This window comes from Teleopsis dalmanni, chromosome 2 (genome assembly GCF_002237135.1).
Source record: "Teleopsis dalmanni isolate 2A chromosome 2, ASM223713v2, whole genome shotgun sequence".
NCBI classification, from domain to species: Eukaryota; Metazoa; Arthropoda; class Insecta; order Diptera; family Diopsidae; genus Teleopsis; species Teleopsis dalmanni.
In genome coordinates, this window is record NC_051847.1 from 157,842,515 (window position 1) to 157,870,023 (window position 27,509).

The 27,509-nt window shown below is 28.3% G+C and overlaps 1 protein-coding gene across 3 annotated transcripts; it reads left to right on the forward strand.

Moving 5' to 3' along the window:
• LOC119682280 (ras-like GTP-binding protein RhoL) lies at nt 1-27,509 on the forward strand. Of its 3 annotated transcripts, none has more exons than XM_038095680.1 (3): nt 1-228; nt 26,668-26,961; nt 27,048-27,509. In XM_038095680.1, exons 2-3 carry the CDS (start codon nt 26,728-26,730, stop codon nt 27,369-27,371), a joined length of 558 nt encoding a protein of 185 aa, XP_037951608.1. In that variant the 5' UTR covers nt 1-228; nt 26,668-26,727; the 3' UTR covers nt 27,372-27,509. The 3 variants fall into 3 exon arrangements, with proteins under 3 accessions (XP_037951608.1, XP_037951610.1, XP_037951609.1); XM_038095682.1 differs by having other exon boundaries at nt 69-87; XM_038095681.1 differs by lacking the exon at nt 1-228 and adding an exon at nt 515-717.

A 27,509-nucleotide genomic window follows, 5' to 3' on the forward strand; every position in this document is an offset into this window, starting at 1 on the left:
TGTTGGTCGCTCTGTTATTAGTTTGAAAAAATATTGGGAGCAGAATGAGTATCTCTGCGTTGGCGATCGGTTGGTATCAGACGAAAAGTACGGAATACGCATAAAACGGTTATCGAATCGAATAGTTTAGATAGTTTGGCGTGTTGTGTGTTTTTATAACTGTTGAATTACAAATTAAAAGAAAATTTGTAGGAGACGAAAAGAATTCGAATTAAAAAGTATAAAAACGTACGTGTTGCACATATGAAAACCAAACCATAAAAGATACAAATTTTTATTTACAATAACAACGTGTTTGTATTTAATGCACGATCCTAAAATTTAAAGTTTTATTGAAATTTATTAAAAATCTATTAAATTTTGAAATTGAAAATGCAAATTTGAGCTAATAAAATTAATGAAAAAAATTAAATAAAATTATTTTACACTACAAAGTGACCTTGTGTTTTGAGTGTTTATTTTGTTTGTGTTTGTTGTGTTCTTTTTTTTTTGTTTTTTTTAAATATTTTACTTCATTGTTTACTTGTTTGAGTATGGCACCGCACCTCACCGCATAGAAGTTCTATGAAATTAACGCCACCGCTCGCACCTCAAACTCAACCTAAAACACAACTGGTATCGGAAAGTATCTGCGATAGTCTAGAACGCGCGTAGCTATAAAACTGATATTTTCTATTTGCTTACCTGTTGACTTCATATCTGCAAAAGCGTGTTCAAGTTGAGTTTATAAAATTTTTATGTAAAAAATTAATTTAAATTTTTTTTCAAGATATAATAAGAAAAAACTAGAGTTTATAACGTGATTTTTTCAAAATTTACTCGTTTGCCTTTTCAGACAAAGCATTTTGGATTCAAATTATAAATATTAAGTCCGTGTATGTATTTGTGTCGATTAACATTTAAAATTAGTTTAGATACGTTAAAGTTGGTTCTAATGTATATTTAATGAACTGTTACACTAAAATTGAAAACGATCCGCTACCTTAAACTATTGTTTATTTACCAATTATAGACCTGAGAATCTACTTAAGAGAAGGGAAGTAGTTAATAGGTTACATTTTCTTTTTAACCATTTTCTTCTACGAAATGATATGAATAATATATACGAATATTTATATCTGAAATAAAATTCTTATCAATACAGCATTTTTTTAGCATTGCTCAGTTAAAAGTGCTTATAAAATAAAATAAAATAAAATAGAATAAATGGATGTTGAGAGGAAATTTATGAAGTAGAGGTCTTGAGAAATTTCGTCTTTCCTCTTGATAGATTATCTTATGAATCTTATTCTAAGTAATAAGCATACACGGCATACACGGAACAAGAAAGTTCACTATATGAACGAAAGCAATATTTTTGGTACCACCTATTCCCTTATAACTGCTTATTTTGTTACTAAAAGAAATCAAAGGATATTTAAAACGAAACTTCCAGAAATGTATAAACTGAAAAATGAAAGATCTAAAAAATTCCACCTCTCCACTTCATTTAAGATGTATTGTTAGGGGGCTTTAAACTAGAAGTGTCTTGACTATAACTATGCATGGCAAATAATAGATACAAGAGAGGGGAATAAGAGTACTGGTGAGACTGGTTCCATAAATTAATCAAACAACAACAACAAAATACATTTGAATTTCTTAATATTCGTAATACTCATAGTCAGTTTTGTGGTGTGTTCAAATAAATTCACCGAAATTAATAAAAGATAAGGTATCATATGTGTACAACTGATAACCGGTATACATATTTTGTAGAAAACTATAAAAGATTTTTCTGTTTCTATCTTATTCTGAACTTGCTTCGATAACAATAAAATGTATCTTTCTTTGTAATATGAGTTTTTATTAAACGAATTAAATGAAATTTTGTTTTATAAACAAATTTCTCACACTTTGAGACTTGCGTCTAATTTTTATTCTAACTAAATATTAACCTTATTATTAATATCTAATCTATGTTTTATAAAACTCTAATTATACAAAAACCATATGAAATACTTTTTAAATTTTTATTTTGTTTAGAAGGAATACAATCAATTTTAAGAATTACGTCTTTTGTAAACCCATCTCTAACTGGTATTCGTAAAGCCGCGCTGGGTTTTGTATTATTAAATACTAACCGATTAAACCTAATCTGATATACTTTGATTAATTCATATACGATTTTCAAAAAGATGGTATTATAATTTGAGATACTCTTGTTTACTCACCATTTGCTTAGTTTTATCGAAAGATTGGATTTTGTTTAGCAAGAACTTGTAAAATTCTAAACAGCTTTACCGATTTTTTAATCTAATAATTATTGTTGTTTTATTTGAATTGGTTTTCAAATCACATACTTCTAGTTTTATATTATTTAATAAATTTTTTTTAAAGTTCTTTTTCTTAAGACATTTTATCACTGTTGACCCAAGAATGTCACTTCTTCTTCTATAGGCGGCGATTTTCAATATTACATGTAGCAGGACGAAGAACCTAGCAGTCCAGAACCTAGCAGTCTTAGTTAACTTTAAAATAAATTTCAATGTTAATTTAGAAATAAACAAATAAATAATATTATATGTAAAAGTTGTATGGTATTATTTCATTATAGATTTCTAATAATATCAAATATATAAAGTTATTTAATTTAACCTGAGAATTATTCTATTGTTATACTTAGGAGCAATATATATTATATATATATTATATTATTATAATATAATATAATAATAATAATGATATATATTATATTATAATATATTATATTTATATTTATATATATTAATGTAATACCCTATATAAATATAGGGGTCCTCACAAATTCTTTTAGGTCTGACCCTTACATACTTAGTCTTGACCTACCTAAGCTAATCATAGGTTTGAGAATGCTGATCCAATTGAAATTGTATGCACAGAATGGTAGACCCATTCATAGAGCTATTATAGTCATACATTAAAGAATATATATAAGATAATAATAAAATATATTAAAATATAAGAACATAATTTAAGAAACATATAATAAATAAGAATAATTTATTCCTACTACCAGTTAAAATAATTAAAAAAAGTTATAAATGTATTTTTAAAATTCACTCACTTTTAAGTTAGAAATCAAATAATACAAATCTTTAGTATTTGTTAAAAAATATATTCTGTTCCTCTAAATGAAATGTTAACTTCTAAAAGATGGCACTCAGCCAATGCAGACAGATGTTTGCAAGTTGCACTTCCTTTAAAGATAAAATAATTATTGTATTCAAGATATAATTAGAAACAGTAAAAGGGCAAAATACTACAAAGTCAGTGCCAATAAATTCTAAAAATAATATTTTTGCTAAAAAATTTAATTTATTTTTCTTTTTCCACACTAAATCTTCCACAAAAGTAGAAGCGTTCATTCTCAATTCTCCCTTTCTCCTATGAAATGCCTTTATCCACTTAATTTATGGATCCATTCCACTGTACCATATTCTCACGTTCATAACTACTAAATTTATTAACTAAAGTATTAATTCAGTGGACATTTTACATAATTACGAGTTAAAGAAAAGTAAATTCACAAAACTAGAAAACTTCGGGAATACCGGTTCGGTGGGTCTACAGATTTATTTTCGTTTAGTTTGTGCGAGCAGTTAATCGGCAAAAAGCATTGGTAAAGCGCTCACGTCAAAGAGCATCCGGAATTTCAGTGGCTTTTTTAAACAAACTTAATAAATTTGTTTGTTTACTTTAAGTGTTTTGCAGGTTTTCACTTAACAAATAATTTTTGTAATTATTTATATTTCATGTTATATTTTTTTCCGTTTATTTTATTGTGTTTAAATTTTGTTTCTTTGCGATCACAAAACAATTTCTCTTCTTTTAAATGATTTCGCTTACAAAATATTTAAGCCAAAATGCCTTGACAACAGTGCAACCATAATTTTTAATAAATAGAGGCTTGTAATTCCCGCCAGACCAAAAAATAGATCAGACATTGATAAAACAACGATGTCTTTAAATATTGACGGCGATGCAATTTCCACACCTAATTAATATACATATTTCATTTCTTTTTTATCATATAAAAGAATTACTTATTTGTTAGGAATAAAAGATACTTTAAAGTTAATTTGTACTCACAATGTTATCTAAGAAATAGGTAGTTTAATGCCCTACCTTTCAAAAGAGCTTTCAAGGGAAAGAAAATAATTTTGTAATTAATTTACAAAATAAAAAATCATTACAACATTTTCAATGGTGTACGGTTTATACGTGCACATAAAGTATACGAGACGAACGAAACAGTTGGAAAATTAGACTACCTTTAAGCTACTGGTTATACTAACTTCGACGGTAAACCAGCAAAATATTTGCCACAAAGTTTTCCACTATAGTTTTTGATGCCATACAGAAGTTAAAAGCCGATTCCTAAAAGTGTCCTGAAATAATTCTAATACCTAAACCAAATATATAATAAAATGTTGTAACCAATTAGCCTGCTAGCAATATGCTTGAAGATATGATAGAAGATATAAGATTCGAAAGAATATTTCAGTTAATAATTAAAAAAAATGGTATTATTCGTAAACATTGGTTTTCTTTAAAAACATGGTTTTACTTTAAACCTTAAATCGATTCTAGACTAACTCCAAAAATCTTAATTGCATAAGAACTTACCTCAAACACTGGAAAATTAAATTTACTATTAATTACTGTCCGTTTATGTCAGTTTCACGTATATGAGGCTAGGAAACTGCCCTTCAGTCAGGCTTATTGGAAGAACCATTCCAATAAGTAATGATGTTAAATAATAAAAGAACATACTTAATAATATTAGAAAAAATAATATATATTTTAATTTTGCACACTTTCAGTTTAATAATAAAGTTATGTTAAGCATATAGTCTGACTTTGAACCCAATCCAAAGATTATAATGGATAACTACTTTATTCAAAAATATCTTCAACTTTAGTTTGACTACAATATATCTTTGATTTCGTTACAATATATGTGTATTGATTTAAATTTTGGAATTATTTAGAAACTAGCGTCTAGATTAAATATTATACTAAGTATATTATATTATACTAAGTGTACTAACATCTTAGAAGTGAATTATTGATTTCAGGTATCTCATACAAATGTAAAATAGTATAGCAATTCTAAACAGAGAGGAAGATAGAAAATGATTAATCTTACACTAGTATATGTCAATAATTTAAAAACTAGTATAAATAAAAGCCTCTTTATATGCTCGTACACCTATCAGCTATATGCACCTATTTGAGCTATATATATATATATATATATATATTAATTCTTATTTACGTATATCTAATTATATAGTTTATATTTATATTTATATAAATCACTGCCCTCAATGCTTAAACGATTTTATGTTCTACTAATATTTTTAACCCAAATTAAGTTTTATTTAATTTATTTAAATTTATTTTAATTTATTTATTGTTTTTTCATTTAAATTTTCAATGCAACTGAACTTAGCACCGCCACCATTTTTAATTTATGACGTCATGAGCAAACTGTAATGTTTATATTTCATTTTGTTTGTTTGTTTAAAAAATAATTAATTCACTTACTACATATGTTTTTTAAAAGCTATTATTTATTTACATTTTTAAATTTAAAATTAATTTTTTTTTAAATGATCGAGAATTTTAATTAAAAGTAAATTAATTTCTTAACAGATTTACACAACCTTATCCATATACATACACTATATGTATGCCGATATATAGGAATTTGTTTATAACCAATTTACTTTTGTAAGAAATTATTTTAAAATTTAAAATATTTTATTTAAAAATAAATAAGATTTCAGAATTCTTTAGAAAGAATTTTTTTTATATTTCAAATGAGTTTATGCAATAGACCGTAATAAGATATTAATTTTTATATACATAAACATACATATACGTACTTTTTTCTTTTTCGATATACGAGTATGTAATTAGCACTGCCATAGGCTGTATATATTGTACATATAACAAATTTATTATTTTAATAATAGAAATCACAAAAAAAACATTAATGGTAGATTCAAAATTTTTAAATTCTCTGCTATTTTTCTTACTTGTCTTGATACTTCATTCCTAATAAAATTAATCATTGTCAATAGCCGCCCTACCGAACATTCAATACATTTACTTGTTAAATAATATTAATATTATATAAAAAAAATATATATATATTAGTTTATAGGAATTACTATAATTATTTTTCTTATTATTATATGAAGGACTTATATACAGTGTTGACAAACTTTTAATATTAAAAAAATCAAAAGATCTATGGTACGACCAATACAACCCTAGGTCTATTAAAGGAATTAAAGGATTAAATATATATACATATATGGTGTGACCAATGCTAATTAAAATTTTAAGACTTTAATGAAATTTTTAATTTCTATTGATTGAGCATTTAACGAATTTAATTAAGAAACAACGTATCCCAGAAAATCTGAATGTTATAGTTCGGTCAAATGCATATCACTTAGGATGAATAAATAGATAAAGTTTCTATGCACATACCATATAAATCTGTGTCAGGTAAACTAGTTCTTTTTACGTAATATCTAAGATTAAAGTGATAGTGAAAGTGAAAGTGAATTAAAGGTACTCTCAGCTCAGATGTCAGTATTCAGATATATTTAAATTGTCTAATTGTAAAACTAGTTAACAAATAATTTATTAGAGCAGAGCTGGAAGAAAAGAGCCACAAATTAACAACAAAATAAAACAAAAGATTATTCTAATGATTAACTAATCAATGAAGTTTCTTAGTATCTATTATATTATATTATAATTTGTAGTAATATAATATTATAAAGTATATTATAATCAACCCATTAGGAAAGATCATTAACCCATTAGCTTTTATTTTTAATAATAAAATATTACTTAAAATAAATATTGAAAGGAAATAGAGGGAACAGCTCCATATAACCATTATTAGATGTACCTATTTAGACTTTATTTTGTTAGTTACTGAAGGCTTTCCGTATAATGAACACAAGTATTAGATTTTGCCAATATTTAAAAATTTTTATTTCAATTCTAAATTTTAAGTTAATTCTAAGCTAAAAATAGCATCTGCAGAAAAAGTGATCACATGGTGGTAACTTATACAATGACCTTATATATAATATAACGTATACATAGCAATATATTGTATATATACATATATATGTATATATTTTACTGTATAATGTAAACATATGATATGATAATAAAAGAGTAGCAAACAAAGATTGCAGCTTATAAGATAGATACGAGTAAGTACGCAAATTTTTGTTATCAACGCAACTATTTATGAAGTAAATATAGACGAAGCTCATATGATTACGTTTTTTTTTGTGGCAAAAACAATTATTGTTTTTTTGTTTTGAGCTATAAATAACATTTCGTTTATTAATATTAATTAAAACATATTAGTAACAGAAAATTTAATTAAATTTATAGTAGTTCTGACATTTAACGTACCTGTCTCGTTTTTAGCTACTATATATGCGAGCAGGTTTTTGATAAATATTCTTCTTTCTTACCTTTTGAAACAACCATAAATTGGAATCATGATTCAAAAGAAAAATGATGCAAGAAATTTATATAACCTCGATTCTCTAATGCTTTACAAGAATACATCTACTGTTGTAACGAAAGTGTGCTATTCCAGAACTTAATATAAAACAGCAATAGAAATTTTTAGAGGAGATATATATCTTCTTCATATCTATGGTAATAGAATTGATATGTTTTTGAGCAGGCCAACCCTGTGAACCCAATATTAAAGTTTTGCATTTTTACAAGTTTTTATAATAGACAGTTTAGCCTATACCAAGTCGATTAATGAAAACACCTGAAATATTATTAAGACTCAATAAGTCGTTTATAGTGATAATAAATAACTTTGCACTAGCTCGCAAAATTTATATATATTAGTTACCACGTCAAAAAATTATTGAAAGAAATGACAGAATAGATAAAACAAATATAAAAAAAATTAATAACAAATAATTAAAATTAATAAGATAAAAAGTATTTCCCTAAATCCTGGTTCTACTGGAATCCTAAGCTGTGCAATCATAGGGAAAATATTTGATTGTTTCCCTAACTTACAATTCCCACAACTTTACAATTAGTAAAGAATAAGCAGTTTCTTTGCATGTACTTCTACACACCAGTGACCAAAGACCACTGCAAAAAGTCTGATAGTATTCAGTCAGTCCCTTGTAGTGAGATCTGGTTTTGTATCTTTTGGCTTAAGTATCTTCTATTAAGTATAAGCTTACTGAAAAAAATAGAGGTAAATACTTTTCTTAACTATCTCCAGGAGAACATAGACCGCAGTACCCATAGGGCTACTTCCACGAAAGTACCAAAGTAGATCAAATTATCTGCTAATTCATTTCCTTTAATGTTTCTATTTCCGGGAACACATTTGAGAAAGATGTTACTTAGTCAGTTAAGCTCATAAATTTTTGCTCTAGACTCTCTAACTAGCTTTGATTTACTGGTAGCGGATTGAAGTGGCAATTAAACACTTTGATCTAAATCCACTTGCAAATTCTTGATGTTGCTTGCAATTAACCAGCATATCTCTCTAATTAGGTCTCCTTCCGCAGTAACTTTAGATCACACAGTTTTAGGTTGTATTATCATTGTACACCTTTTACATGTGCTTTACGATCTCGCAATCTAAACATACAAAATGTTTCCAAAGTTGTGCTCTTAATAGAAGTATCTCCACTTTGGTGAACATACAATAGTTAAATAAAACTATTAATAGTTTTATAGTTTTCAAATAGGTTGATCGCTAAGGGCCTACTGGGTGTTGCCAATTGCTTTCTTTGCCGAGTGTAAAGTATATTTATTAATTGATTAATCAGTTTAATTAAATATTTATGCAAAAATTATAATAAAGTAGGTGTTACCATAATTTTTTTAAATTATTTAATAAAGTGATTGCTTAAGTTTTGCATATTAGTATCTAATCTATAATTTTTTATTAACATAGAAATATCAATAAGTATTTTTTGCATAACAACTCTTGTATTAATTTTTCAATACTCGTATCAATTTATCGATTATTGTTATAATTGTCATAATAATTATATATGTTTTACAAAAAATATATTTTAAAAATAAAAACAAAATCAAACATACTTGAGTACGATCGCTGTGAGAAAGAACCTGTGTCCATCGTTTATTCTTAACGGTAAATAATTTTATACCTATCAAAACACTTACATCTTAATTTCTACCACAAATTAAGACATCTCATGGAATATTTATTTATTTTTTAATGTCTTTGATGCAAGCTTATAAATCAAATTCTTGCAATTTCAAGTAATTTCATTCTTTCACATCCTAAGTACCGTACTAAGTGGCTGTAATTCGATATCAATTGTGTGCGCACACAATCGCTAGACGGTCCCTTTTTACTCTTCAGTAGCAAGTATTATTCTTTGGGAGATAATATATCTTTCGACATACTTTGTGTCGGTCGATATTGTTTCTTATCCATGTGTGTCTTTATATGTATTAATTGCAAACAAATGCAACAGTTGGATGAAAACAATAGCATATGTTGACAAGAACGACGGGAAAATGTATACGAGACTATGTAGTCTCGAAATATTATTCAAAACTTGGTAAAATGATAAAGTACTTCCGTTTTTTTCGAGAATATTAAACTGGAAATGCTACACTGTGGCGTAAAATATTTTGATATATTATGAAACTGTGATATAGAAAAGTGTATAAAAATATGGTTTCAGTTTTTTTATATTATAATATTAATTTATATAGTAAAATTAAATATTTCGTATAAAAATAATTTTTGAAAGAACCACTTTTATGAGTCCATACTAATCCAATAGTATTCAATAATTTTACAAATTTAGTTTAAACATGCCTGATGATTACTTAAGCAACATAGACAAATGAACATATATTTCCCTCTTAAGGTTAAAAAATATTCATAATACTTTTTAAAGATGTTATCCTCTTAAGGAGTGTAAAATTAATGTAGAATTAGTGTAGAATTGGTGTAGAATTAGTGTAGAATTAGTGTAGAATTAGTGTAGAATTGGTGTAAAAAAGAAAATTTGCAACAGCAAAATTTTATTATTTATTAATTAATTGAATTTTTAGCTGACCATACAGCTGTTTCAAGTATTGCCCACCACCCATCAGCAGTAGTTTTTTAAAAATTATTTCTTATACAGTATTTAATTATTTCTAAAAAATTGTTTTTAGACAATTTTTAGAGTACCAAGTTTTGAAGTCATTCCTTTCCAAATAAAATAAGTATATTTTCTCCATTGAGTAGTACATATAGCAAAAAATTTTATTGTAGAAATGTATTGTATAAAATAGAATTGTAACTTCTTTTTAGTGACGAATTTGGATATGAAAATGATGATAGGATCTATGAAATTTTAAAAAATGTGACCACAATAAAGAAAAAAGATATCGACACAAACTCAAAACTATTGAAAAAGATGTTATAGACCCTGAAATTCAGTGCTGTAGATTTCTTATTAGGAATCGTGATAACTGGAACCAGAAAGTGAACGAGATCTATGGTAAACTTAGATGGTTTCACCAGTAATTTAGAAACAAAGTTCTGATAAAGAAATACTTTTTATGGGGAGAAACAAAAATAAATAAATTTATTTTCCGCAAATTTGATATTTAATGGCATTTATACTTAAAAAAAATATTACAAAAACAATAAGGGAAGAGTTATATGGAAGAAAAAAAGTACTAAGTAGGAGAAAACATTAATACAAATTAAAAATCTCTGACTTTAATATTTTAAATATAACAACAATCACCTCAGGCTAAATATTTATAATAAGTGATTAATGTGCTTGGTACTAAAAATAGAAAAAAATTACTTCGATATAAAATAGTTGAGTCAACTAACTGCAAATAGTTAAACACTAGCACTAAAGTATGAACGTCTCATGTTCCCAACTCTTTCAAAGCTTTTTTATTGTCAAATTCACATTTAAAAAGCAAAAACAGCAGAAGTAAAAAAATAAAAAAAAAAAACAAAAAACAAGTAATAAAGTAATATTTAAGAAATAAATTTCAGTGTCTAGGCTCCTATAAAAATTTAAATTGCAGGGTTAAAAAGGTCTTAATTTTAACTCAGTTGAAAACCATTACTTCATTTTGTATATTGCAATATATAATTTTTGACTCATATCTATTATATTCCTCTCTACAAACAATGTACTTTTAAAATGTTCTTAATATTTACATATCTCTCTTTGACACTCTCTTTGTAAACTCATCTGCATCTTAGCAAAGCCAAAGATAACCCACTCCACATAAGATTTGTAGAAATCAACAAATACTCGTTATATTTTTTCCACACTTCTTCCAATGTCGTCGCAAGTATAATTGGTACAATTAGTACAAGATATTGTAACTTCTTAGAACCTCTATTTTTATTGTTATAATGCACAATGATGAGCCGCGCACTATAAGCTCTAGAGATCTAGAGATAATGCTGTTAACTAACGTAATAATATCTAATGATTCTAGCTTATAGGCTTAATTCAACTTTATAAAAATTAAATAAAAGTATTTCCCTTGCTTGTCGGTTAGTCTAGGGTACAAATAGATAAGATGAGCGAAAGTTTCATTCCGCTGTTTGGATTACCTTAGCCCTTTTAGTTAGTTCAAATTTTTTTAAATAACTTGTATATTTCTGAGTACTGACTAAGTCTGATAAGCAAATGTCCTATAAAGAGAGTTAGCTCTTTTTTCGTACGCAAGCTTGTTAATTATTACGTTACCATCGTATTCTTCATCACTACGTTTCAATATGTATGTTACTTTATTCGTAATATCCAATTTAGATGTGATATTTTCACAGCTTCTAAGCAATATGGATTCGATAATCCAGGACTAGAGATTTTGTGGCTGCCGGGCTATCCATGTATGTATAAAAATACTGATATTTTTATATCGCCTTCTTAGGCGTTCTATAACACTGATTTCAATGGCAATCACTTTCGTCTGATAAACTGTTAGTGAATTTCCCATTAGAAAAACTTTTTTAAATCTGGATTCATTGACGCTATCACCATTGTTTTCAATTTTTTATCCATCGATACAACATTGCGGGGGATTTGTAAGGTTCCCGTTCTTTCCATTCACTCTGGGAAAAACTGTTTTAAAGTAACAAAAAGGAAAGATATCTTTACATGACATTTCTGAAAAGCTGGTTGATTGCTGACGACTTTCAGTTATGAAAGATGAAAATGTCGGATACTATGAACTATCATGTTTATTCTCGATCAGTACGACGATGCGAATTAATTTAGTGACGTCAGATGCACATGTATAAATGTTTTATGCAATTCTAACATTTTCTCAGCATTTGAACTTTATATATAATCTCTCTGCTTAGTTTTTCTATTATTTATTTATTTTGATACAAAACATTCAAATAATTTAAAATCACATAAATGCCAAAAAACTGATAACCAAAGTGTCAAATATTGCTTATCTTTACAAATTTTTTATTTATTAACAATAATTTGTAAAATTTATTTATGGTTTAATAAAAATTTTAGGGCTATAAAATAATTTTATTTAATTTTCATTAGTAATGCCATAGTGTCCGCAACTCATAATGCAGCCGTCATCGGACCATAGTACTTGGATGTTTGTGTCAGAAGATATTTTTCCGTATTTAATTGCTGTATTTGGTTTATATAGTAAATAAAAATGAATAAAGTATTTTATTTATATTTATTTTAATGCAGTTTGTAAAGTTGATTTTAAAGAAATTCAATCATTTTTATTAACTATAAAGTGCATTGCGTCGCGTCTTAGTTATCAGTTCGTAGTCTGGTATCATGAAGCGATTAACTTTAACTTTCTTCTGCCTTTAAGTGTATATAATAAAATACATTAAAGATATTTATTTACGCTTTAATTAACATTATAAATAGTAATATATATGATTGCATATATATATGCAATGTTAATATTACAAACATAAACATGAGCGTTGCTGTAACACTTAAGGTTGGGCTTTATTCGTGAGTGGCACAAAAAATTATCTTTCGTCTGATAAGGAATAACATTTTCATAATATATTTTCTGCATAATCGTGATAATTGAAATATAAAAGTGAATTGTTGTGGATAGTTGCTAATAAGTAAAATGCCAGACATTTATTAAGAATCACTTTTTAGCATTTAAAGTGATCAACACTGTTATGATTTTCAGGCGAAAATCATCGGGGGGAAGTCTAGCTTTTTTTTTTTAAACAGTGTTAATATTTTTTATAATAAATATCAATTAAGCCAAAGCTATTGTTCTTAATGTTTTGAAGACATTCAAACTCCTCTACACTTGCAAGTAATTATATCAATGCTTCTATACTCAACTTCTGGATTTTTTTATAACTGTTTTAAAACTGTGCAATATAACATACATCATACATTATAGCTCATATAGATTGTCTATTGCACAATAGATCATCTGAATCGTGGCATATAGAACTTCCTACTTAAATAATTCAATTTAAGAATTATTATACTGTTTAAAGGAGGATTGTATGGACCTATCGAAAGAAAAACAGAATCATTACAAAAATTTTAACAGGGCACTGTAAACTAAAATGCCACCTTACGAGACTGGGTACAAACTGTAGATTCTGCGAAGAGAATGAAAAATCAGCCACACATATGCTGTTTGAATGCAATGTGCTAACGCACATACGAAATAGATTCCTGGGAATGTATACTATTACGAAAGGGGCAATAAAACTTTATAAGGTAGGATCTATACTACTTTTAATCGACGCAACAGCGCTTAAAGACTTTCTCTAAACCCAGAAGGTGGCACAATAGACCCTACGGTCGCAGTGTCATATATGTGAATACATTATTGTCGTATATGTCTAATAAAGACATTGTTGAACGAATACTCTATATATTGAATTCTCTTAATACCAAACGACCAAATACTTGTTATTGTTCTCACTGAATAAAGATTTTATATAAAATGTAATCCAAAAATCAATATTATATCTTTCGTTATATCGAGTATCTACTGTATTTACAATTTTTTGATAGATGATTTGTTTTGTTAAAAAACCACTCGTTCTCTAAAATAAGATATCGAACCACTCGTTCTTTTATGGTCTGCTTTTTTTTTAAATCACATTGTATATAAAAGACAAAGAAAGATATAAAAGACGTTACCCTTATTTTTCACTTTTTTTGTTTATTTCTTACGAGTCATATAAATTCGATAATTGATGACTTTAAGTTTCCCGACTAATACCATAATTGCTTGAAATATAACCATAAATATGATATGTATGAACGCTATTATAGCAAAATAGTCAATTTGTTGAAGAGATGAATATTTTTACCATGAATCTGAAGTAAAATCTATCAACAAGAGTTTATTTAAAGTCCATGAAATTTCTTTCAAGATAGAAGACTTCAACTGAGTTAGTTAACGAGTATTTATTTTAGGTATCTTAAGATACCTATATTTTATATGCGTATATAAATTTTTCAGTACGCCCTATTCCTCTCTTCACTTCCTCTATATAGTATATCTTTAAGTTACGGTGCCTTTTCTCTATCTCTCAAATGAGAAAGATTTGTCTAAAAAGTTGTTTTTTTTTTTGTTAATTAAATTAGATAATAAAAGTGTCGTCTTCCTGTTTTTTAATGTAATACCAGAATTTTGTAAAATTTAATCGTTGACAATGCCCGATAGCGCTATAGTATAAAATCTCAGGTGCAAATCTCAACTTTACTTTTAACAGTTGCTTTTACATTGTGACCGAAAAGCTTTCGGAAATTCTCATTTAAAATTCGCGCGCTGTATATTTTTCGATATTTTAAGTTTATGTAGTTTGGCAGCACTGTGCCTAAATTACTATGGCCAAAAATGAGCGCGATCTGTCAGACAGTTCGTTTACGGCAGCTGTTGAAACCAGTTCACCTCAGTAGTGCGTTGCGAAAAAAACAATGGAAAAAAATATTGAACAAAGAGTTTGCATCAAATTTTGTTTTTCGAACGAAATTTCGTGTGCAGAATCGTTGCGAATGCTACAAAAGGCTTATGGGGAATCAGTTTTATCGAAAACTCAAGTTTATGAGTGGTACAAAGCCTTTCAGGACTGTCGTACGACCGTCGAAGACATGCCGCGTTCTGGACGACCTTCGACCTCTACCACCGACGAAAACATTGAAAAGGCAAAGGAAATCGTGTTCAAAAATCCTCATGTGAGTGTTAGAGAGATAGCACGAGAGCTAGGCATCGGTCGTGAGATGGCTCGTTTGATTTTGGTGGACAATTTGTGTATGCGACGTGTCAACGCCCGGCTTGTTCCGATTCACCTCAATTTGTTCAACATTATCAACGATTTTAAGGCCAAACATTCAATAAATACCATCGAACAGCCACCGTATTCACCTGATCTTGCACCGTGTGACTTTTTCCTGTTTCCCAACCTCAAATTACCACTCAGAGGAACGCGTTTTGAATCCATAGAAGACGTAAAACAGAATTCGCAGAGGGAACTCAAAGCCATACCGGAAAGCGCCTATAAAAAATGTTTTGATGATTGGAAGAAACGTTGGCATTTGTGTATCGCTTCTAATGGAGCATATTTTGAAGGAGATAAAATAAATATTGATGAAGATTAAGAATTTTGCGTTTTATTTAAAATTTTCCGGAAACTTTTCGGTCACAATGTACTTTACTTTAAGTTGTTTTGCTTAGTTAGTTGTAATACAAATTCCTCTTCTGTCCAAGTAGCGAATAGACGCTGAAGATCTTCGTCTAGAATGTCTGCCAGTTGTTTTTTTCTTCCTCTTCCTCACTATAGCTCCTGCGTATTTGATTCAGTTCCTCCATTTTTGACAGAGGTGCCTATGGGCAGTTTACTATTTCTGTTCTGCTGCTCTTAGAAAATATAAGAATATGTTTCATTTCATCATTCTGTACTAGTTGTATATCTATTTACCCTATTAAATATTTTCTTTCTTATAGAATTAGCGCTTTTCTCAATTTAAGTGCCTTTATTGTATTTTGTTTTTCCAATTTACAAGGTTGAATTAAAACCTATATCATTAATTTTAATTTATTACTTTTATTTCATTCTTTTCTGCAAGATTATACTCTTGCATAAGGTGAGTCGTGAGCTAGTGAGTAGCTTACCTTTGACATACCCCTTCTGTCTACAGAGTTTTTTCACCACTTTTATATTCTTTCTAATATCGACCTCTGTTAGACAAGTTTTTCTTTTTAGTCTTGTTTTAACTGGCTTTTTTTTGACTTATTGCAGTACTCCTTATGATCATACCTTTATATAGTCCAAGTTAACACTTCAGATGCTTTAATAATAATTTAATTAAACTATATATATTTGTTAAATATGTCATCAATATTATTATAATCTTCAATTTTTTTAAATAGCTCGGTTTTAACTTAAAATATGCTTTTTAACGTAAGGGTACCTGTTACGCTTTACACTGTTCTATTCCACCGCTATTCTTCCATTTGATAATCGTGTAGCACCGATATCCTCTGCATTTTATCCACTCTTCTGTAGACAAAAAAAATGATCTAAACCACAAATGACACATCTGTATTCTGGGATGTTATATGTTTTAAAACTCTTAGTTCATGTTGTATTTAGTTTATAAGCGTTTAAACCAAGTACTTTTCTAAATGTTTCTGTATGGGAATCTTTTTCTTTCCACAATGATCTCACATATTATGGTACAACACTATTTTATAAGGAATATCTTACTCAACATTATGTGAAGTGAAGTGAGTATCTCATTTCTTACAACCAACTAAATTACGCAAAAAAAAATAATAATAATAAAACAAGAGGATGACGAATTTTTTCGAAAGAATGTAAAACTTTTGCTTTTCCAACGGTGAGGTATCAAATTTAATTTCAAAATATCGGTTGAGGTCATTAACATTTTATTTACACTATAACATGTCTTGTGATTAATATGAACTTTGTGATAACGACACTGTAGCGGGAATATGCTACATTCTCTGTATTATTCTGTATATTCTGTATATTATTACTATTATTATTTAATAAGTAAATGTACACAGAATGTCGCTTCTATATTCACGAGCCAATTATGCTCCGTTGCGAAATAAGTATCTTTCAGTAAGAAAGATACTCGCTCGAAGTAAAGGAATGTAAACAGAAAAGATGAATCATCTACGCAATCATAAAATTGTTAAATTTTTTTATTAATTTATTAAATTGCGTCATAAGTCTCAACTTATAAACTTAAGCGTAAAACAGAGATAACTAAAAAAGTAAATTCATTTAGTTTTTATAGGTAGCTCTCATTAGAAGAGTTCTAGAAAAGAAAGTCATATATCTTATTATATTTTTATTATAATAGTATATAAAACAATTGTTATTATGAAAAGTTATTACGTTAATCATCTGACTAAGATTTTGAGTTCATTTTACGAGCGACTTCTAGATTACCAAATATATTTCTTATCTTAAAGTTCTCAGACATTCTTTGCAAAAATTGTACAAATATTTGGAACGTTTATAAATAATTCAGATAAATTACTTTTTAACCCACAATTTTTCTTACAAATTACATATAGCATACTATTAAAAATTTAATTAATTAATTAAATTGTTTCAAAATAGATGACTGTAATACGCCTAGAATATTCTTACAACTCAAGTATTCGACTGTACTCGAGCTTTTTGCGTGATATGTACACTAGAGATGGGCGCGTGACAAGAATTTTACGTGTCACGCGTGATTACGTGTGAATATGATAACTTTTTTAATCTATCGGGCGTGAGTAACCATGTACGAAATATGATTCTTGAATGAAAAATGCGAAAAAAAGAAAACATCTGTAAATTCTCATGAAGGAGAAACCTAAGAAGTCACATTAGAATTGACTAACGCTAAAAGTTTTCTGCTTCCGCACATTTTGCTCTCTTCAACAATTTTTCCATGGTTCCAGTTGGTTCCAATTGTTTAGTGGCCGAATTAAGTTGAAATGCATTGAAAATTATTTTCAATAGCTTGATTTTTACATTGAGTTACTTAAACACGGAGATGCTAACCCTGTGATCGATCCATGTAATTCTTAACACTATTCATTAAGTCCATAGTTCAAAGACCTTCCTCTTCTGTTTGTTTAATTGCTGAGTTGGTTGTGTGATTATAGAGAGAAAATATGGAAATTTGCAAAATTGTATCAGTTCTGCACATTATTTGTGTTCAAGTAGTACTGTGTTTGATACTCAGTTCTCGTTAATCAAGATTTCGAACTTCCAAACACTGTAACATAAAAAATCTACTCATTGAAAGTGCATCTTGCAATGATTTGAATACCACTAATATCTTTGAGTATACAATTTGGAACTGTATATTTTTCGTAAAGAAAAAAATTAGAAATATTTCCAAATAAAATATCTCAAATATCTTATATAGTGCGGCTTTCATACCCAATTTTTGTTTCTCGTTTTATTTGTACCTTGGAACTATGTAGTTTTTATGATCAAATGATCATGACAAATATTTAGTAAGACTTTATAGCTTTAAAAATGTATTTTAAAAGGCCAATCTAAGTAAAAATTAAAGACTTAAAATTAAAAATAAGTTGTTAAATTCATTTTTTATAATTTATATATTTTATTATTCATGTGATTATATTTTTTCTTACTATTAATGTAGATCCCATTTTTAAAATTAAACCACACGAACAACTTATTATATCAATTTAAATGTATAATCTGTTTATATCATAGTTATGATGAATTTATGTACATATAAGCAAGTATAAATACAAAATATTATCAAAAATACAAATATTGGTTGTGTTTTATTTTAAGCTCATATGCGTTTATATCAGCGCTTATAAAGAAACACGTATTATAGTTTAAAAAAAGTGTTGGCAACACTTATAACCTATTTCGATTCATGTAACTAACATGTGACAGTTGTGCTCCAAATAAAACACCGGTATAGTCATTATAGTCTTATGACGTTTTCGATTAATAAATTTGGGGTAATTTTTTCAATCTCTGCTCTTTTAAAGCACTTTTAGTGCAATTTTATTTTCGATTGGTAAATCTGTAACAAAATGTATAACACTCAAAATTAATTTCTAACACTCCAGATATTTTACCAGAGTAGCAAAAATACTCTGAAATTCGCAACTATTTTATATAATTGAACAGATAAAGTGTGATTTGATTCGATTTATGTATATAGTTATGTATAATATAAATGTCTACTAACACTACTATAGAAATATTAGATTAGTCTAAAAGTGATCGTTTGGGCAACAAAATTTGACTGTTCGAGAGTAAATCTAGATTGAATACAGATTTACCAATCGAAAATGCTATTATATATTCTATTGATATTGAAGTTCTATTTTATAAATTTACATAAATGGATGTATCAATATAACTTTAAAAAATCGATTTATTTTTTTTAAATTTTAAGTCATTTTGAATGTTTTACATGGTTTCTTTAAAAAAATCATGTTGTGGGTTTTTCATATTATTACTGTTATAAAAACTAAGATAGATTACTAAATTTTTGTTAATATTTATATTCTTTTTTGTTTCATACACTTTCTGAAATAAATTAGTTTAAAACAACCTAATCATCTAATTTCACTAATTAAATTTCATTTTTATAGAGATACTGAGCAGGTGCTAGAACCAAAGTAGGCGTTGTCATTATGAAAGTTCAAATATAGAGAATTAAAAATTATAAAACGTTGAGATTTATTAATTAAAATCAGGTTTTCTATTATTAATAATCTATTTAATATAATTACTTATATTAAAAATTCATAATTTATTATTAAATTAGAGTCTATGTTGTGTTATTTCTAACATTTGAACTAATTTTGTCAATTTCTTAATATATTTTATTCCACAAAAACTTATCAAACTTCTAGGAATTTTTATTTTATATACATATAACATATATATAAATTAATTTATTTCACAGTTGAAATATTTAAATGACTCATAAATGAACTTGTGCTGTTCTCAAGTCATATCTGAAGTCAGTCAAAGGCACGAGCAAGTACACACCAAGTGGTTTTTTATGTGTAAAAAAAAAATATACTAGTATATATAAAAATACATATAATTGTATAATTAAAAAAATTAATAAAAAAAATGTTACTCTTTTATTGTACTTTTGTTCAAGATCTTTAGTAATAATTTTTAACAAATTAATCAAAACTTTTCAACCGCAATCATTAAACCAATTGTCATCATTCTTTGGAGTTGTGTTGTGACTCACCTTTGGAATTTTTTTTCCTCTCAAAGTTACAACACATATATTACGCATCCAAAGTAAACAGAACAACTGGTTTCTTACCATGTAAGTCAGCTTCGTCAGTTGAAGGCTTAAATATGGAGAAAGTCATCGAACGTGTTTGGGATGAAAAGAAATTCTTCAGTGATTAATATAGAACAGTATGGCTTGTGCGTAGAATGTCTAATGATGCACAAGTGTTCTGGTATCAACTTGTATCCAACGCTTATGCTCCGTTTATATCAGTTGTGGTAAAACACTTGCCTTCACTTATAAAAATAATCAATCTCAATTCTTTATGCTACTCAGACACTGTAACAATGCAGACTACAAGTGGCAATTAATTGCGACTATCTGCTATACGGCAACAGCCCTCCGAAACATTTAACGTCTGTTAAACCTCCCATTATCTCTGAAATCGCAGAAGCGCAAACGTTAATTAACCTTAATTGATGGTATTCTACTTTGGGTTAAGTGCGTGCGCCAACAAATAACCTTTGGCAAGAAACTGTATTCCACTAAACATACAAGCATACTCTCATATAAGCGATTGGATTATGTATAATATAATGGTTTATAAATACATATAAGTAAATTTTGATTTGAAAAACATTTATATGGAAACAATTGTAATCTGCCAGTAGCTGTTCTCTTTTTAAATATGTTATCAAATAATAAAGCAATTAATGATGAAGTAATTAAAAGAAAAAACTGCAAAAAGTAATGATCCAAGAACAAAAGAACAATAAAACTACTCCACCTAATTAAATGTATATAATTAATAATAAATGCTTTGATTTATTAAATCAATTTAATTTCTGTTTTTAAATTTTCACAGGGCTGCCATATTATTCAATTTATTTAGTAATTTAATTTAATAATTTTATCTATAAAATACTACATATAAAAATCATTTTACTTTTTCTCTCTCTAAGGATTGCAATATATAGTAGAAAAGTTTTTTCTTAACCAATATGTTCTTTTTCAACCAATGCATTTTAAAGCCACGGCTCTCCAAACACTTATTTCCATTTGATTAAAATAACCTACTACAGAAAGAAATTTATGAGTCGATCATTTATAATAGGTAGTTCTAATCAATTGTTAATATAATAAATTCCTCTAAACTGAAACGGAATGATAGACCTGCCATCCTACTTTCCTAAATATTATCCTATTTAATTCAACTGATGCGCCGTGATATCTAGTAAATAAGCCCTGGCTACTTGTTCAGAGCCCCCTTAAAATAATTTACAATTCATTTATATATATTAAATTATAAATCAATTTGTAATGTAATGTTATTATTTTGAGGATTCTAAAACTTATTGTTAGGCTTTAAATAAAAACGATAGATTATGTCTAAATAAAAAAAAAAGAAGTAAAAAGTTCTAATAAATAAATCAATTTTGTTAAAAGTTGAATTAAATTAAAAAAAATAAATAATAAGTAAGAATAAAATTTAGAAATGGAAAGTGCTTCATTATTTGCAATACAACAATGTCAGCACTTGACCCAATCGTTAATACATTTTTAGCAAACTGATCCTTAACTCCTTTAGGATTATGTTACCCAGGCGATAAGAATTATGTTCTGCAAGCGATTAAGTGATCATCAATCACCAGAATTTATTACTATTTTTAGTTTCTTAATTTATTTTTAAAAAAACAACAAATCTGCGTACCGATGATCATTTAATCGCTTATATAACATGATTTTTAGCAATTATTCTTTTATGGTCACCATCAAACGAAAAAAATTCATACATTCAAGCCTGCCCGGTAACTACCGCACTTGATCAATCATACTAATTGAGTTTTTTTTGGCAAAAACTATTGCAAAACGATGGTGTTGTGCCATTGCAGAACACACAAAAATATAATTGCAAAAACGGCTGATACAAACGGTTGTGTAAACAAATGTGAACGCACCGGGTAACATATCGTGGTCCAATCTCGCTTGATAACCCAGTACAAATAAATAGATGTAACGATAACTCCTCCGCGATATTTTAAAATTTTTAATTTCGGATACTTATCGTGTATAATTTACGAAGTATAGACTAAGTTGATCCATTGCGCGTTCACGTATTTAAAACTAAATTAAAATAAGCTTGGATCAGTTTCATGGTTCAGATTTGGCACAACTGTGCCAGTGACAGGCAAGTTATGAAAGAGCAATATGCCGACAAGTCACTGAAAATAATCTCAAGACGATAACCCGTAGAGCACACTTATTCTGTTGTTATTCTGTTTCACAGCTAATGGGAGGGTCCAAGCAATATATTAAAATAAAAATTTGTTTTAAATTTCAATCACAACTGTATGTTACCTCATTACAGGTGTCTTTTTCTTACACACTAGTCTTAGTGTTTAAGCGATTGGGCCAGTCTATTATTATTGATATGGGATGTAACACTGGGACCGTTGGGTCTATTGTGCCATTTCTGGGCTTAAAGTATGTCTCCAAGCTCTGTTACTTCGATAAAGAGTAGTATGAAACCTACTTTAAAGAATTTAATTAACACTTCCGTAAGGATATACATTCCCAAGTGTCTATTCCGTATGTGCATGAGCACAGGACATTCTAACAGCACATATGTGGATGACTCTTTATTCTCTTCGGAGAATTTACTATTTGCATACGTTTATATGCCCAGTCTTCTAAGGCGATATTTCAGTTTACAGTATCCTGTTAAGAATTCTGTATTGAATCTAAGTTTTTCTTTCGACAAGTCCATACAATCCTGATATCTCCTATTGTTATATGTACCAATTAGTGATTTGGATATTTTTAATGCTGTTGGAACACCTCGGTAATCCTTTTTGTTTATCGAGTCTAGCTTCCTATCGGGCTATAATCTGGTGTTCTTTGAAACCGGATTTCCAACTTGTATGTGTGGTTGATATATGAAGTACTAGTTTGGGAGTAAACATAATATTTACAATCCATGTTACCCTTTGGTCTGTCTATTATGGTAAGATTTGACTTATCTTACCTTAAATGTTGGCCTGTTGTTGTTTCAGATGGCACCAATTACTGGCAATTCGTCTGAGCGTCTAATCTTTAGTAATGCCTACTAGAGTTACCTGTAGTGAAATAAAACACAAACAAAAAGAAAAATAACAATGCTTTTAATATTGTCTACAATATTTTTCATCGTTTTATAAAACATTTTTAATATTAAAATAAAACAATTATCGAATCTAAGTATATCACCTGATAAATGTTTAATTTTCAAGCAAAATAATTATCAGGATCTTAATCATTTTTAATTTTTATTTGTATAATTAAACAAATAATTAAATTAATTAACTTGCCTTAAAGTTCGAAGAAGCCTACTAATCTTTTTAGGTTAGCTTTTATTTAGATCTAAGTTTGCAATTTTGTTTTTTTTTTAATATTTCTTTTAATTATAATAAACAACGTTATTCATACATAATTGCTTATATATAAGTTAATCAGTATATATTTATGTAGGTAAGTGTATGTGATTAGATAAGTACAATCACATTTAAGTTTTATTTTATTAACGATAAAAACCTCAGTTTTATGGGTAATACCAGTATGAAACATGCTGAATAATCATCAACTTTTACTAATTCCAATTAACAAAATAAAAAAAATGTATTAATGTACATACCTAAAAAAATTAGTACTAAAATAATAGTTATATAAAACCTAAGTTTTTATGCAAATATTTCATATTATATTAGTAATCGCACTCTACATAAATTTCTCGTATATGAATTAATTAAAACCCTTAATTGTTAGGGGATCGTTACATTTAAAGAGAGAAAAATAAGTATTTAATTATTGAAATTTGTATTAAAATTATTTTTAACAATATATTAGAAATTGGTAAATAATTTTGTTTTCATCTAACGTCACAATTACCCTCGCAAATAACAACTGCAATATATTTTTATCAGTGTACGTCACATACAAATATTATATAAAGTAATTCAGATAAATTAGTTATTATTAAATGACAATGTGAGTGCACGCTTTTATCGCTTTTATAAAAGTAAATTTAATATTTTTATATATATATTATTATTTATTTAATTAATATCACTTAGACAGAATATACCGAATTTATTTAATTCAATCAACTATTTTGAGGAAATTTGTATTTAATTATTGAGAGATCGTTCTTCCATTAAATATATCCTTATAATTCCGATTTCTTAACAACATATCTATGCATGAATTTATATTTCATTCTTATTGAATCCATTTTATATATACCATATATTATATATTTTAATCATAGCATATTACTTAGAACTTCGTATCTCAGTGGCGTTCATAAAATTTCACCAAATACGAGTACATATAAATTCTTTTAACTTCTAGGAGAAGCATAGGGCCTCATTTTCCATTCAGAACGGTTATTAGCTAATAACTTCAATTCTCTCCAACTTTTCCACATACGTGACAGTTTTGTATCCGTTCGTCTTCTCTAGGTATGCGCAGGCCTATTCCTTCTTCGGCTACCTATGAAGTTCCACTCGATCGCTATTCTTGTGATGTCACTGATTAGTCTGCGTAGAGGGATATGGCCTATCCAGTCACACTTGCCCTTTTTATCTCAATCTCAATTATCTCAAAAAAAAAAATTTACCAAAGGAGTGTAATTGATTGAGCCTAGTAATTGCAGATATATTAGTCTAAATGAGGTATAGTATTGGAAGAAAGAGAGTGCATTTTTATTATCCTAATCTTATTATCCAGTTATCTTAAGCAATCTTTAGAATTTGAAAAAACAACACATCAAACCTGTCCTCACGATGGATTGATGTTTTCAGACCTTTCAACATTCATTTCACCAAATATATTGATCTCTAATAGGTGCAGTTGTTGACTTTGTACCTAACCCTACAAGCTGCAAACAGAAGTCGAGTGTGTGTATTAATATCGTTTCCACTCATTGTCATTTTGATAAACCTTTAAACATCCGTTTGGCTTCTGGAAATCAGTTTTATATTTTAAAATTCTCTCTGTTGATTGTATGAACTATGTCTAAAACTGTTTTAAATGATTTTATAAGTCTTTATGCAAATGTTAAAACTTACACTGTAAAGTTCTGTTAGGGATCGTATGTGCCTGTAGAAATCGGAACCTAAGGCTGTAGAGTTATGTTAATAATCGGATCGGATGTAAATTTTGATATTCTAACTTTTTGTTGCTAAGAGTCTATTGAAAACTATACGGATTGTACCCTGATTTTGACTTTTATAGTTTACGCAATGAAGTAAGTGGTCAAGGTAGGGTTCTATGGGGTTAAACCAAAAGAGGACATATTTGAGAGTATGAGTCAAGAAAATTCGGTTTTTGAGACCGAAGTACACGCAATTAAACTATATCTAAAGAAATATAAAGATAAATCCACCACGGGGAAAAATATATATATTTTCTCTGGTAGTAAATTAGCACTCCTAGCACTAAGCACACCAAAGTAACTTCAAAACTAATATGGGAATGTCTTTAATTTCTTAAAGATCTTGTTGAAATGAACAAGATCCACTTAATATGGATCCCAGGATACAGTGAATTTGAGGGAAACGAGAAAGTCGCTAGAAAATGGGCAACCAAATGCTATGTTGGGTCAAGACCATTTTGCGGTCCTTTATGGAGCTTCTTTACACATAAAATTAAAGAATGTCTGGAAAAAGCAGTTCAAACTGATTGAGATAATACAATTGCCTGCAGAAAAACTACAGAATTCATGCCAAGTCAATCAAAAGTCATTACTTACAGGACATTGCGGAGTCAAAAAACATCTAACAATTCTATGTATTTTTTAAATCTTATCCAATCTCAGTGGTAGAAGACTCTACTCTACCATTTTCTATGGTAGATACTAATAAGCTTGTTTTATCTCAAATATAAGCACATTCTCTATATCATAAGGAATGATTCTACTAAGTGATAGCAACCGGAATACTTAGACTGTACTAAGTGATAGCAACCGGAATACTTAGACTGGGGGGCTGTAATATCAATGAAACCCTAAAAACTACAAATTAATTTGTTCTTCAATTAAAATTTTCATTTTATAAATTCGCGTAACATTTCCGGTATTTTTTTTTTTTTTTTTGCGATATTAATGACATATTTTTGTTTATGGTGCAAAACGAGTTGTTTATGACGCCCCATAAAAAGGGCGCGCATGTGTGTTCGTCTAAAAGTAAACAGAGTCGTGTATGGAACAAATAAAAAAAAACAACAAAAAGCAAAAACAAACACAAACTACATATGAACATGTAATCATAAATATCTGGCAAAAGTATTTACTTATTTTTTTCTCGTACAATTGCAGAATTTTGATATCGCAAACAAGATTTCCAATTGAGAAACTTTATCTGCAGTGAAAAACAAAATGTCGAAGAGTTTAAGGCCGCTGAAAATTACTATAGTCGGCGATGGCATGGTGGGAAAGACTTGCCTACTTATCACGTACACACAAAACGAATTTCCTGAAGAATACATTCCAACAGTTTTCGATAACCACGCCTGCAATATAACGGTCGATGATAATGAGTACAACTTGACATTGTGGGACACGGCCGGGCAAGAAGATTACGAAAGACTGAGACCCTTAAGTTATCCCAATGTAAGTTGTTCGACTTAATCTGTTAAATATGCAAAAAAAAAAATAATAATAATAATTAATTTTTGATTTTTAATTTTTAATTGCAGACAAATTGTTTTTTACTTTGTTATTCCATTAGCAGTCGCACATCCTTTGAAAACGTGAAGAGTAAATGGTGGCCTGAGATACGTCACTATTCCAATAATGTGCCCGTTGTTCTAGTGGGTACAAAACTAGACTTAAGGGTGCCAAATTCAGAAAAGTTCGTCACAACTGCGGAAGTGCGCAGACTACGTAAAGAAATACATGCTCACACCTCGGTCGAGTGTTCAGCCAAGAAGAAACTCCATTTGGACACAGTTTTCGAGGAAGCTGTACGTGCCGTTGAGAAGAAACCGAAAACAAAGCCCCGCCAATGCATTCTGTTGTAGTACTTTAACAGAGTTGAGTAGTAGTGTTCGTTACTTGGTTTCTATTAAAATGTATTTATTGACGCCCCCTTATTTTTAGTTGTTAATAAGTTAAATATTTTTTGTATTATTTTATTGGGTTTTAAAACGATGTTTTTA

Bases quoted from the DNA above. Each gene is read 5' to 3' on its own strand.
- LOC119682280 (XM_038095680.1), top strand. From the start codon at position 26,728: ATGTCGAAGAGTTTAAGGCCGCTGAAAATTACTATAGTCGGCGATGGC. The intron at 26,962-27,047 runs GTAAGTTGTTCG...TTTTAATTGCAG, and splicing joins GACCCTTAAGTTATCCCAAT to ACAAATTGTTTTTTACTTTG.